The sequence below is a fragment of the Anthonomus grandis genome, chromosome 22 (assembly GCF_022605725.1).
Source record: "Anthonomus grandis grandis chromosome 22, icAntGran1.3, whole genome shotgun sequence".
Lineage (NCBI taxonomy): Eukaryota > Metazoa > Arthropoda > Insecta > Coleoptera > Curculionidae > Anthonomus > Anthonomus grandis.
Window position 1 is genome coordinate 28,636,239 of NC_065567.1, and position 13,516 is coordinate 28,649,754.

The following is a 13,516-nucleotide window of genomic DNA, read 5'->3' on the forward strand; positions in this document are numbered from 1 at the left end:
GAGAAAAAAAAAATTTAGAAAAAAAGACGGTATAGGTAGTTAACAATAGTAAAAATTAGAGTTGTCCTTTATTAAAAATCTATAAAATTTTAATCACATATAGCAAATAACTCAAATATTTTCCCCATTTTTAGAGACATTAAGCTTGATACATTCGACACTGGAAAAAGAAAAATCATTATAATATATAACAGTAATAAAACCCATTAATGTCTTAAACACTTAAAATAAATGATTAAACTTATTATTTTTTTTATTTCTTTAATTGAAAATGGTAATGCGCGGTATAATTTAATTCCTCTGTGATAAATTGATTTAAATCCCATCATACATGTATTAAAATCAGTTAAATATCAGTGGTTCTGCTGTCTGGTTTCGTAGTTATGTAAACCGTTGACTTTATTATAGTTTATTGCAGAATTTTTTGATCCCATTACAATAAAGTGTATATGTTCTCAATCAATATAAAGAAATTGGGTATATATATGTATAAAGAGTTGGCTAAACCTCCTCCTGTACGTTTTAATGGGCCTAAAGAATTATATATTAAAACTCCTCATCGCGACTTCCACCATAACGAGTGCCAGTAACGTTGCAAGAAACTTCCATTTCCTACATCAAACTTAAAAATAATTCCTTAACTTTTCCATAATATTTCCCAATAAACGAACTCCTCCAAAACAGAATCAACCCTTACGGGTTAACAGGTGGAAGTAAATAACTCTGTAATGGATTATCCGCTTGATTAACTACAGCCATCTGGGCTTCTTGATAAACTGCGGATTGGATGTGGCCCAAAAGGGCTCTAGCGCCAGTTGAACATGGAGAAAGCGAAAGAGCAGTTCGCGGAGATTTTATGTAAGTTCAATAGCTCGAACATCCCAGTAGAGAAACTTGAAAAGTTGAGAATTCGAAAAAAGTTGTCACATCATGAAAAGAGAAAGTGGTGCCTAAAAGTGTTTTGTGCTGCCCTGTTCACTTATTTTATTCTCTCTAAGATTCATTTGATAAACACTTATGATGTGAGTGTGTTGCGAAACAGTTTTTCCTATAGTATTTTTTGCAGTGTATTTTAGATATGCCTTCAGAAATCCCGAGGCTATTTCGCTCCCCGGAATACTGTGACATTTGCGAGGGTGTCTCAAGCATCCCTAAGATCTCAAACGTCACTTCCGAAGAATTTCTTGAGAAGTACATCAAACCCAATCACCCCGTGGTAGTAGCAGATGGAGCCCGAGAATGGCCCGCATTAAAACTGTTTAATTTCGACTTTTTTAAGCAGCTTTACAGCTCGGTTGAGATGAACCGCAACAAACACCGGAACTGCCAGTTTTTCCCTTACAAAACCGAGTTTGAGTCCTTGCAGGAGGTTTTTAATATGAGCAAGGACAGAGCCATGCTGAAACCGGGCGAAAAACCTTGGTATATTGGGTGGAACAATTGCAATGACGAAGCAGGGAGGTATCTTAAGAAGTTTTATGATAAACCGTACTTTTTTTCTGGAATGGTTGAAAATATTGCTCTTAGTTGGATCTTTATGGGAGGGCCAGGACATGGTGCACATATGCATGTACGTATTACGCTTATCCCTATAAAAAGGCTCTAATAACACCTATTTTAAAGAAAGCTAAGTCTAATATTGCTAATACACAACCAATTAGCATATTACTCACTGCCTCAAAATTTTTGTAGATCTTGACATTAAAAATATCTTGCCAAAGTTCTAGTCTAGTTTACGACAAGGCTATAGTTGCACTTGTTGTATTATAGTGGTTGCTGCCCCGCTATATTAATTGACATGTTAAAGGCATTAAATTATTTGATAAAAAGGAGCCAAACTGTTCGACTGCTCGATGAGCTTGGTAGACCGATGCTGTTCTTAATTTTTACTGTTAATATCATAAATGTTATAAATAATTCCTTATACTATATATACGTTGATGATCTTCAGATTTATTTGCCATTACTACAGATCTTATTAAAAAGATCTCGAGAAATCTTATAGAAAATAATAATAACGGTAATGACACTATGGTCAATTGGAAAGAAAAAGCATATATATTGTATATGGATCAAAATATCGTGAAATTTGATTTCCATATGGATAATTCATATTTTAAATTAAAACAATTTATGAATATAAATATATATTTTCGCAGGAAGCAATTTTTTTTAATATCGCCAATGGAGGTTTTTGGAAATACTCTATTTCAGTATTCATACATTTGCGTGTACCAGAAGTAGATGCTTATTTTACAAGCCTCACTACGTTTATTATATTTTTAAATTCTAAATAAAATACATGAATTTTGATACAACGTGCACTCATTATAGTCATCACTGTCTAGAAAAAATATTTTAATACTTGCATATAAAATTTATTAACTGGCATAAAAAATTGACACCTGCTATAAAATTTACTAGATTCATCAACCGAATCACCATTTAAAGATTGTTTATTTACTAATATTCCAAGTCTCTTGTACTGTTTCCTAATTTAGATATAGTGATTTTTTAGTGTTTTAAATTTCTTAAACCCGAATATTCAGCTGAATTTATTTAATCTTGTTTTCAGTATCAAGCAGCAGCTATATAAATAAAATACTTGAAAATTTTAAAACTTTAAGCTGTCCGTGTTTTAAGAAGAATTAAAAGACTTAATTGAACTAGAAAACCAATGAAACATAGTATGCAACTGTGTGTAAATTGTTAAAAACTGCTACCTATTGTCTTTTGTATATAAGTCAATAAAAGGTTTATTATTATTATTATTATTATGAATATAATGTTGTCCACTTTATTTATTATAGGTGGACAACGTCCGTTATCCATCATGGCAAGCCCAACTGAAAGGGAGGAAACTATGGAAGTTAGCTCCACCTCCAGAATGTTACTACAAATGTCAGCAGTTGGAAGTTGCCATGGAACCTGGAGAAATTAGTGAGTGAGTGATGCACCTAATTCAATATCCAAATAACCATGAGATTTTCAGTTGTTCTGGACACCAACAGATGGTATCATCAGACCATAGTTCTACCCGGTGAGATTAGCATTACCATTGGGTCAGAGTTTGACTAAATATGCATTGTAATTTGGTATTTAATAAACCCTTTTTTCTTGGCACGATATTTGTTTAATTTGTTATAGTTTCGCGATATATGTGACAGGGGAATGATTAGTCACTTATTTTATGAGTATTACGTCATTTATAGTAAAAAGAAGAAGAAAATAGACTTATTCACGTATTTTAAAGAAATATGAACTTAAATCTTTAACAATATCTTCGTTATATTTAATGTCAGTTAAATAAGTTTTAAATACAATAATTTACTTGAGAACAATCAAGAACCTCCTGACTTTAAAAAAAAAAAAATTCAATCAAATTCAAAAAAAAAATTTCTTAATAAAACTGTCCAACAACAGCAGGAGCAATTACACTAAAAACAAGAACACAGAACTTAAAAATAAACGTTAAAAATAAATTAATAGTTTTATCGTAAATGTTCAAAATGTTGTCCGTTATTTTTAATGCACTGGTTTAATCTCTTCTGGGTGGAGTTGACAGCTGACTCAATTTCCTCTCTTGGTATACTATTTATCGCATTTTGAATTCGGACTATCATGTCTTCTCGAGTAGTTGGTCCAGTTTTATATACTAAATCCTTCAAAGAATTTTGTATAACGTCTATTTGTTTATTTTTAAATTAAAACACCAGATGCTTCCCGATTATATTTATAATAAATTAAGAGTTTTTCAAAAAAGAGTAAGGATTTGGTCAATTTCTTTAGTACAGGTTTTTAAACCTATTTTTTTTTATTTTGGTTATTGTGACTCGACATATTTGCTAAATTATATGAGAATTATCTAATTTGAACCAAGGTGTCGGTATATTCACTACCATTATCAAAATAAATAAAATTAATTAAAAATATGAACAAAATATCTTTTCAATCTCTTGTCTACACTCCCTTCAAAACTTCTACCGAACTCGACTTTACTTAAAACACTTTTTTTTAATATAATTTCAACGTTGATTGAAAGATAACAAAAACTTCAAAGGTTACTTATTTTGAAATTAAAGAGGTGTGATCCTAATGTAATTTAATGATAGTACTCTGGTTGGAATCTTTGGTGTGACGCTCAAATTACGAGACAGTTTTAGCACTAACCAAAACTCTTTATTTTATTCTCGACACGTGTTTCGCAAGCATCTTCAGGAGAAGATTAAAAGACTCAGTTTTAATTTTCTCCCAAAGATACTAACTAATTTGTTTAATTTGAATTTCTATCTTTGTCCTAATTCTAAATTCATCTTGTTGATGCCTTGGTAAGTATGCGTTGCGTTTTCTATAGGTCAAATAAAATGATATTTAATTTGGGCAGAATTTTTGAAGTAAAATCAAGTTTTTCTGTATCGGATAAAACTATATGACAAATTAATGCCAGTTTTATTTATAAAATTATTATTAAATGTGTTTAACAGTTCTTGATTTATATTTTTATTATAAAGTAGATTTATTTTATTTATGTGAATTTGTTTTTTGAAAATTATTTAGATAACTCTTATTAATGCAGAAGCATATATAATTGAAATCATTTTGATTAACGACATTAAATAAGTTATTTTTTGTATTTCATTATTTAAATTAATTTTATTATATCCATGAAATTGAATTGCTTTAATTGCTCTTTCTAAGATTTTATTATTTTTGTATGTTGTGTATAATATAGGGGAATGGTTGATTCAATTATCATTTTTTATCATTAGTGGGAAAGGCTTACCAGGAACTTCCTCTGATTTCACATCATATTAAAGATTTTTTGATCATGTTTAGAATAACACCTGTTTACCAGTACCATATTGATCTATTACAGACTGTCCAGCATAAGTTTGTCAGGCTGCTGGCCTTTAGGTTAACAAATGATATTTCACATGTAAATTATCTCGAAGGATGTTACATTTTTGGCCTTCAAACACTAGAATCTAGACGACATTGCAGCCAGATGTTTTTCTTACATAAACTTGCCAGTGGGCATATTAATTCTATTAAACTTCGAGTCTTCCTAATTTTCATGTTCCAAGTCAACATACTAGAAACTCTCATTTATTTAAAGTGCTCTTTCATCGTACCAATTCTAGATCCAATTTCTGTAGTGCAGACATTTTAATGAAAAATTTAGTCAGGTTGATTTCTTTATGGCGTTTAATGGATTTAGTGTGAAATGTAAGGAACTGCTATCATATTTTGTTCACCATTGATTATCAAAATGTATATTTAGTTTGATATCTAAATTTAATTTTTGAATTTTCCATTACACTTTTTTTATGATAGTTTTAAAGCCATCTTATAAGATGGATGACTTAATTATTGTTTTTCAGTCATCAGTAATACTAAAATCGCTGGTAAAATACCTTTATTAAGTTAAAGTAGCAGATTATAAAAAAATAACATATTCAAACTTAAACAAAAATTCTAAAACAAAACAAAAAATTTAATTCTGACTAAAATGAAACCCGTATGACACTGTACCCCAGTGTGTCTACTTCTTCAAAAGGGGCAAGTTCCATTTGTACTTCTCAATGAGCATTCTGTAAGCTTCCGGTGCATCTGTCTGGAAGTGAAACAAAAATTTGCGATCCTCATCGGTCAGTTGATAGGTCGGTTCCGCGGCAATGTTGATAATTGTGAACAAACTTGGCGGAACCATAAGTTTCAACACGTTGTTCAAAAACGAGTCGAAGTTCTGCTTGGGCTGCTGCTCCATTTCGTCTAGGATCTGCTTCATACGAACGATCTCCTCGCTATTCTTCTTGATCTTCCTCACGAGATCTTCATAAGATGTCGACACACTTGAGCCTACGCTAGACTCGGCCGTTGCATTGTTGGATCGATTTCTACGTCTTGAAGGGACGGGAGGCGGAGGCGGTGGAAACACAATGTCTTGAATAACACAAGACGCATTTGGTATAATCGTGATTTTTTGGTCCAAAGTCCTATAACTGATTGGCACCAGTTTCGGAGGCCCTCCGACAACGGTCCTCTGGTTGGATCCACCAGCAGTTGAGGAAGTACTGGGCCTCGATCCTGAGGTGGACGCAGCTTGTGGCATCAGTTGGTTCAAAGACTTCACTTGAACTCTATTGTATTGCATCGGAGCCGGAACTGATGCTGTTTGATCGGTAAATCCTGGAAAATAAGGAGTTTTACTTAAACCTGAAAAAAAACATTTCAACTGCCTGGAAATAAATTAAATGTTTATTCCAGGCAGTTGAATATCTTCCCAAAGAGTTTAAAATGAAATGGATGATTATTGGTACATGCCATTGAAGTGTACTTACCGATTTTCCAACCCAACCCAACCTTGACATTACTATGGTGACTTGTTATTTTGGATTAAATAATATTTAAGCAATCGTGAACAGCATGTATATTAACATGAATAAATGCTGCTTCATAATTCTTCAATAGACAAAAGAGGAATACTCAATTATTAATGCAACTATAAAGCATGGGCTTTTTCTTTTTATTTGTATAATATACATATGTTTGTGGTAATTGTATACTGATTATTAATCATTAAATTTTTTAAAATGTAATATGGTAAATATTAACTAACCTCGTTGTATAACTTGTATTAGTTTTTTTGACTAAATAAATAAATTTCTGGTCAGACCTAATCTTGAATTTGCTAAAGTAATAATTATGGTCTCTTAAATACCAATTGGATTGAAAATACCTATTCAGCACAAATTTGTCAAGTTTATGAGATTTATCTTTTCAAGATCAAGTATCTAACACTAAATCCCTTGTCACAAGAGTATCTATCTAAAAATAGAATTTCTTCAATTTAATTTTACTACTTTACATATAACTATGGCTGTCATTTTTGATGTGGTCTTAAACTTTTAACTGTATGTCTATAAAAATTATGCTTTGCTTAAAAATTTGTATCAATTTAAATATAATTTTCTTAATCTTTGTGGACGCTCTTGTTTGGTCACAACTAGATTACTGCAACCTTGTTTTTTACATTTAACCCATGTTTGAAATGAAATTTAAGAACCACATTACACCAAAATAAAAAATACTAGGTGCCCTAAATATCTTTCAGATTACTTCACAGTAAGACAAGATTTACAGTCACTACCTAAGAAACATCTTAAGATTTCAAATACCACTGTATAGACTGATGGTTTTGATGTATCTTTATTATACTCTGATGAAGTAAAAAAATTTTTATTAACATTTCATTACTGTACAATTATAAATTTAGCTTTGATACATTTGACTATGTACTAAAAAAAATACACCCCGATTGAACCAATAATCCATTGAGTATTTTACTAATTTGAAATCTAGATTAGATACGTCAACTTTTGAGATCACTTGCCAAACAGTGAAGTAATTTTCTTTTCCAGGACAGCAGGAACCTGATAACTTCTTAAAAATGTGAACAGTTGTGTTTGAATTTAGTTTTGTAATTTATCGAAGGGTTATTTAGGGTTTAATTAAAAAAAAATTATAAAGAAATTCAAAAAATTGTAACCACATTACTAAAAAGATCAACAGGAGGTGTCAATTTTTTTCGGTTTTCTTAAAGTATTTATAGTTATAAAAACCTATGATAAAAATAAAAATATTCTTGTGAAAAACACTATAATTTATTCATAATACATAATCATTATAAAGTCTGAATAAATAAAAAAGAAGTGTTAAGATTAAAACAAATGTTACAATATTATGCATAAAACACAATTAACTATTCAGAAGTTTCTACAATATCAACACTCGGTAGGTTCCACTTATACTTCAGAGAGAGCATTTGATAGGTTTCAGGTGACCCTCTATGAAAAGTTGTAAAAAATTCAATATCCTCCTCATCTAACTCGTTTTTCTCGCCCAAAATTAAACTAATAATAGTAAATAAGCTTGCAGGTATTTGTGGTTGCAGCTCACTCAAAATAGTCTTAATATCTGGTTTGGGTGGCTCCATTATCTTTTCCTTTAACATTCTTTTGATGCTAGCGATGTCTCGACTGTGCTGCTTGATTTTCTTTAAATAGTTTTTATTTACTCCAGGTTTTGGTGCTGATGGTGTAACAACTTCTGGTTTCTGTGGTTCACTTGAACCATTTTCATATACTACTTCAACGCTTTCTTGTTCCTCATTATCAATGGGAACAACTTCCATACTAGAACTACTTGGTTGCACTACAGTTGGTTTAACAGTTTTTGTTGGTCCAGGAGGGGTGTTTATATTAGCGATTTCTTTCTCTGCTGCAGTTAAAATGCATGAATTACCAGAAACTTTTGTAAATCGATTTGATGTTGGGGGCTTAGCAGGTTTCCCTTGTGTGTTACGAGTAGGTTGGGCAGAGTTTGTTTTAACTAAGACCCCATTTTTAATAATATAAGACTCAATTTTGGGTGAAATGGTGAACATATTTTCAGTGTCCAATACAAAAACTGTGCCATCATCATTGGCTGGTATAACTCTCACATCATTATACTGATTTGAAGGTGTGTAAACTGGAGCTGGATCAGGCTCCATTGGAGATGTTGGTTGTTCCATATAGTCTCCGTCAAGGGTTGGTATTGCGGACAATGCAAGTCTCCTTCTTTGATTGTTTGTGAAATACTTTTCCTCAAAATGAACTTCACAAATAACTTTGTTGCGAAGCTGATCTTCTTCTAAGTCATAAAAGTTCGGTTTCCCCGAGTTCTCTATCCAAGTAATGCACCGTTCCCTGTTGTTTACTGGGAAATGGAAGAAGTGGATGTTGTCTGCGAGTTTAGTGGTGTTCAAGCAGGACTTATAAGAGCACCGACAACCACCCATTGCTTTACAATAGCCACTTTACACACTCACAATAAAGAAATGTTTTAAGGAATATACTGGTGGTGGTTTTTTGTAAGAATTATGGTTAACAGTAAAGCATTATTATGTGCTGGGTAAGTTAACATGTATTTATGTTTTTAAAGGTTTTATGTTGTAAATATAGTAGTTGGATAATATATTTTTATATAGGGTCCCAACACAAACCAAAACAACTTTACCGTGATCACTGCTGCCAACGAGCTGTCATTATATCAAAAAACCCTAAGTTGACGTGCTGTGTAAGGTACGTTACCACCGTATATGAGTTGCAAAAATATTTTGTACTTTGAAAATGCCCCACTGATAAAAATTCCCCCTTTTCCCAGCCCTTAATAAGAAAAATCTCCATCAAAATAAAATTTAAAAAAAAATCAATAAAACCTTCACAATTACCGGTTTGGACCAATCGACCCAAGCGGACGCATGCGGTTTACTTCAAAGTAATTTTAATGGTATAATTTTACCTTCATCAGGTTCAGCGGGTTCCACCTTAGGCTTTTTTAGATGGGGTCCTGCTGAAGTCCCCTGGCATATCGGGGTGCACGGACAACTAGAGAAATGCGAATGGTGGGTATGCGATGGCCCCTGGTTTTGAGGGTAGAAACGGCGTTTATTTCTCAAATCTTGTACCGGTTCAGGGGTTATTAGATCCCCAATATACACGGAGCTGACCTCGCTGGTTGTGGAAAAAGCATCAGTTGAGCTGCTGTCTTCTTGGTCGCGACCAACGCCACCGTCCATTTTCTCGTTCTAGAAGAAATTCATAAATAATAACCAGAATTAATTATTAGTTTGGATACCTTTGATTAGCTGCGGTAAATATTGCTAATCTAAAATCATTTTTAAATAGAAATATTTACCTGAAATTAACAAAAGGAACCAAGACACCAAAAGACTCTGATGCAACAGGCCGCACAAACGGAAGACAAACGGGTGGATGAACAATGGCGTCGCGTCGGTTTGGGATTTGGGATTTTCTTATGCGCAGAACTCTGTTTAAGTCAACTGACCAATCCCAATTTTTTTCAAAATTCAAATTTTTCCCGCTTCTTGGACCAACGCAGTGACCAGTTCGGGTTTCTGCGCATCCATTAATAGATATGCATGGAGGGGCATAGTTTATATAACAGTATTATTGTTGAAGCTCTTTTGCAATGTAAACGGAATTTTTAGTGTTAAATTAATAATAATCATTATTATTTTGGGATTTCCTCTCTTACTTCAATGACTTTAAATTCAACTCAAGCAAAATGACGTTTGTGACATGACAGTTGACAGTTTTCTTGTTTTGAAAAAAAAATTATAAAAAATATACAAAATAGCAATCCACAGGACCTACTGAATCAAAACAAACCATAATCAGTCTGAAATAATAGAGTCTTTATTTAAGAGTAGGGAACAAATTATTTGAAACCCCCATTTTGCCATTTCACGTATTCAAGTAAGTTGTCAGTAGCAACCACAATTAAAACACTAGTACAAAACGTTTTAAAACCCCAGAAGAGCAAGGGATAACATCTTCATATATTACAGAAATGGGTGACAAAAGGTCCTCAGCACCAGAAAGAAACTCGAACAATGTAAAGGTTTTCCTAAGGATCCGTCCCTTCAATGATCGAGAACTGAAAGAAGGGAACCGGCCAGTCTTAGTGTGCGACTACCAAGATAATGTTGTTATGCTTCAAAAGCCCATCGAGAAGTCCACAGGGAAGGACACAGATCGGAAGTATTTTCAATTAGATTATATTTTTGCACCTACAGCTAATCAGGTAAGTATTATAGATTAACAGCATTAAAAAAAAAAGAGATGAGAGAAAAAATAAGTCATTGTCAGTAACTTTCTTCATGAGTTTTATGGCTCCATTGCAAAAATCTTCACAGGTCAATTCAGGATCAAAATCTCCTCAATTATCTTTGATAGGAAAAAGGTCCCTAATTTATTTGTCTTGGCACCAGTAGATATTCCTGAACTTATAGAAACTGTTAAAAAATTAAAATTCTTCTAACTATAATGACATCTCAATCACAATCCTTCTTCACCTTAGTGATGTTGGATTTCAAGTACTTATGTGCATGATAAATGATTCTTTTGAGGGGGATGAATTTCCCAGCATTCTAAAGCATGCTTCACTTATGCCGTTTTTATAATTTTTTTTCTCTCAAATGACTCTATTAATGTACCTTAAACAGTTTACAATAAACTGGCACTAGGACATAACTTAAGCATTTGATTGATTGATTAAACACAAGTGGTCTTCCAGATGGATGTATATCGTATAGCAGCTGCCCCCTTAGTAGAACAAGTATTCGAAGGCTACAATGGCACAATATTTGCCTATGGTCAAACAGGAACTGGTAAAACATTCACCATGACTGGCAACCATGAAGTACCAGAGATCAGAGGCATCATCCCCAACACATTTACACATATTTTCACTCAAATAGCAAATTCTAGTGAAGACCGATCCTTCATAGTCAAAGTTATGTACTTGGAAATTTACAATGAAGAAGTGAGAGACCTGTTGGGTGCTGATCCTAATAAAAGACTGCAAATAAAAGAGAGAACTGATATTGGGATTTATGTGAAGGATTTGACCGGGTTTACAGTTGATTCAGTTGAGTCAATCACTCAACTATTAGAGAGGGGAAATAAAAATAGGATCACTAGGTCTACATTGATGAATAATGTTAGCTCAAGGTCACATGCTGTTTTTACTATTGTGGTTGAGACAAGGCATAGATTGAAGAATCAGACTACTGTGGGGAAGTTGAATTTGGTTGATCTTGCTGTAAGTAAAAAAAAATTTACCTTCCATATCAACATTTGATTTTCAATAGGGGTCAGAAAGGTCTAACAAAACTGGAGTGTCAGGCATAGGGCTTCGTGAGTCTGGCAGTATAAATCAGTCCCTCCTAACCTTAGGAAATGTGATTCAAGCACTTGTGGAGAATAAGAGCTTTATCCCATATAGAAATTCAAAATTAACCAGACTTCTCCAGGACTCACTTGGAGGCAACTCAAAAACAACCATGGTAAGTATATGATCAATTTTTTATTAAAAAAATTAATTCATTTCCCCTCTTTAGATCACTATGGTTGGTCCAAGTGAATCAGATTATGAAGAAACCTACAGTACTTTGCGTTATGCTTATAAAGCTAAATACATTAGAAACTTTGCAAAGATCAATGTTGAAGAGGGAGGCCTTATCGAGAGATTTGAAAATGAAATTGCTGAACTGCAGCAAAAACTGTCTTTGCTTAGTATGGCTGCTGATCAACCAAAACTAGTAAGATTTATCTAATTAGTTTATTTCAATCTATTGCTAATAATTTTTTTAACAGTCTAAAAAGAAACCCAAAACCCCAGCAGATCAAGAAAAAGTCAAGAAGGCCCAATATGAGATTGAACAAATAGAGTAAGCATTACTAAACTTTAAGGCTTTAATTATATTTATTTACATGGTTTTTAGGGCTGAAAAGCGGGAGCTCGAAGAACGTATGGCGATAATCCAAAAGAAAATCATCTGTGGTGGTGAGAACCTCCTAGAAAAAGCCCAGCAGCAAGAATTTTTGTTAATGAGTTCAGGACAAGAGCTGGAAAACTTGGACAAAAGCCACCAGGCTCTGGAAGAGGCCTTCAACAAAATGGCAGAGGAGAAAATCGATATTGAGGAAAAATACTCTTCTTTGCAGGAAGAAGACTCAGATTTGACCAGGAAAATCGTTATGGTGCAGCAGAGGTTTAAGGAAGCCAAAGAGGAACATGCCGATAAGGAGCATGAGTATCAGAGGGAGATGGAGGCGTTAAACGATAATAACCGCTTACTGATGAGGGAAATTCAATTGTCGATGCTCATGATTGATTATTATATTCCGCAAGAGTATAAAGTGAGTTTTTAGAAATTCTTATTTTAGGATTATTCATATTTTTTTTGCAGCGTTTAATTCAGAACTATTGCACGTTTAATAACGACACTCAAGAATACCAACTGCAAGGGGTGGCCTACACGGGCAACAACATGCGCAAACGTCAGATTGTCACCGAAGAAAACCCCCGGGTCTCATTTGATATGAAACAGGTGTACCATAAATATCCTGAGAAAAAACGAGTTACTAGTAAAAGGTCGCTTTTAAAAACTTATTCCGCGGTGCCGGTACCAACAAGATAAAATGTTCAGTATTTATTGCCTCTTGATCTAGTCAATTTTTTGTGATTTTTTTTAGTTATTATTGCAATACATAAATAATGTATATTATAAAGATAAGGTAATTTTTTATATAGTCATGCTTATACAGGGTATCCGGACATTGCGCGTCAGGATTTCGGTGGGCGATTCTACATGAAAAATTAATGCAACAAACTTCTATACAATTTTTTCGAATTGAATGTGAAATTAGTAAAGAGCAACAAAATATCTTTTAAAAGAGCGCTCTTGTTGCATCATTGTAGAATTAACGGTTTCCGTGAAAAACGACTTTAAACATTTACGTACGCGTAATGTCCGGACACCCTGTATATACTTTATTTCTGGATTATATAGAATCCGAGCACAATCTATATGTAAAACTTTATTTTTTAGTTTTGTTGCTTTATTTGTTTGAAATACATGTTTTTTTTGAAACTACAAAAAGGC

The 13,516-nt window shown here is 33.2% G+C and overlaps 4 protein-coding genes across 4 annotated transcripts; 2 read left to right on the plus strand and 2 right to left on the minus strand.

Moving 5' to 3' along the window:
• The first annotated feature begins 475 nt into the window (after positions 1-475).
• LOC126749118 (uncharacterized) lies at positions 476-3,123 on the plus strand. The gene is made up of 4 exons (XM_050458765.1): positions 476-1,022; positions 1,067-1,570; positions 2,811-2,940; positions 2,993-3,123. Exons 1-4 carry the CDS (start codon positions 822-824, stop codon positions 3,076-3,078), a joined length of 921 nt encoding a protein of 306 aa, XP_050314722.1. The 5' UTR covers positions 476-821; the 3' UTR covers positions 3,079-3,123.
• Positions 3,124-5,401: 2,278 nt separating this feature from the next.
• On the minus strand, positions 5,402-9,899 carry LOC126749033 (uncharacterized). Its single transcript, XM_050458640.1, has 3 exons — positions 9,742-9,899; positions 9,346-9,631; positions 5,402-6,189 (listed from the first exon to the last, which is right to left on the minus strand). Exons 2-3 carry the CDS (start codon positions 9,620-9,622, stop codon positions 5,543-5,545), a joined length of 924 nt encoding a protein of 307 aa, XP_050314597.1. The 5' UTR covers positions 9,623-9,631; positions 9,742-9,899; the 3' UTR covers positions 5,402-5,542.
• On the minus strand, positions 7,643-9,084 carry LOC126749032 (uncharacterized). The gene has a single exon (XM_050458639.1). It carries the CDS (start codon positions 8,840-8,842, stop codon positions 7,763-7,765), a length of 1,080 nt encoding a protein of 359 aa, XP_050314596.1. The 5' UTR covers positions 8,843-9,084; the 3' UTR covers positions 7,643-7,762.
• A 265-nt stretch (positions 9,900-10,164) lies between the features above and the next one.
• LOC126748515 (kinesin-like protein KIF3A) lies at positions 10,165-13,513 on the plus strand. Its single transcript, XM_050457794.1, has 8 exons — positions 10,165-10,322; positions 10,415-10,650; positions 11,143-11,670; positions 11,720-11,914; positions 11,969-12,169; positions 12,225-12,298; positions 12,353-12,770; positions 12,821-13,513. Exons 2-8 carry the CDS (start codon positions 10,417-10,419, stop codon positions 13,049-13,051), a joined length of 1,881 nt encoding a protein of 626 aa, XP_050313751.1. The 5' UTR covers positions 10,165-10,322; positions 10,415-10,416; the 3' UTR covers positions 13,052-13,513.
• Positions 13,514-13,516: the final 3 nt, after the last annotated feature.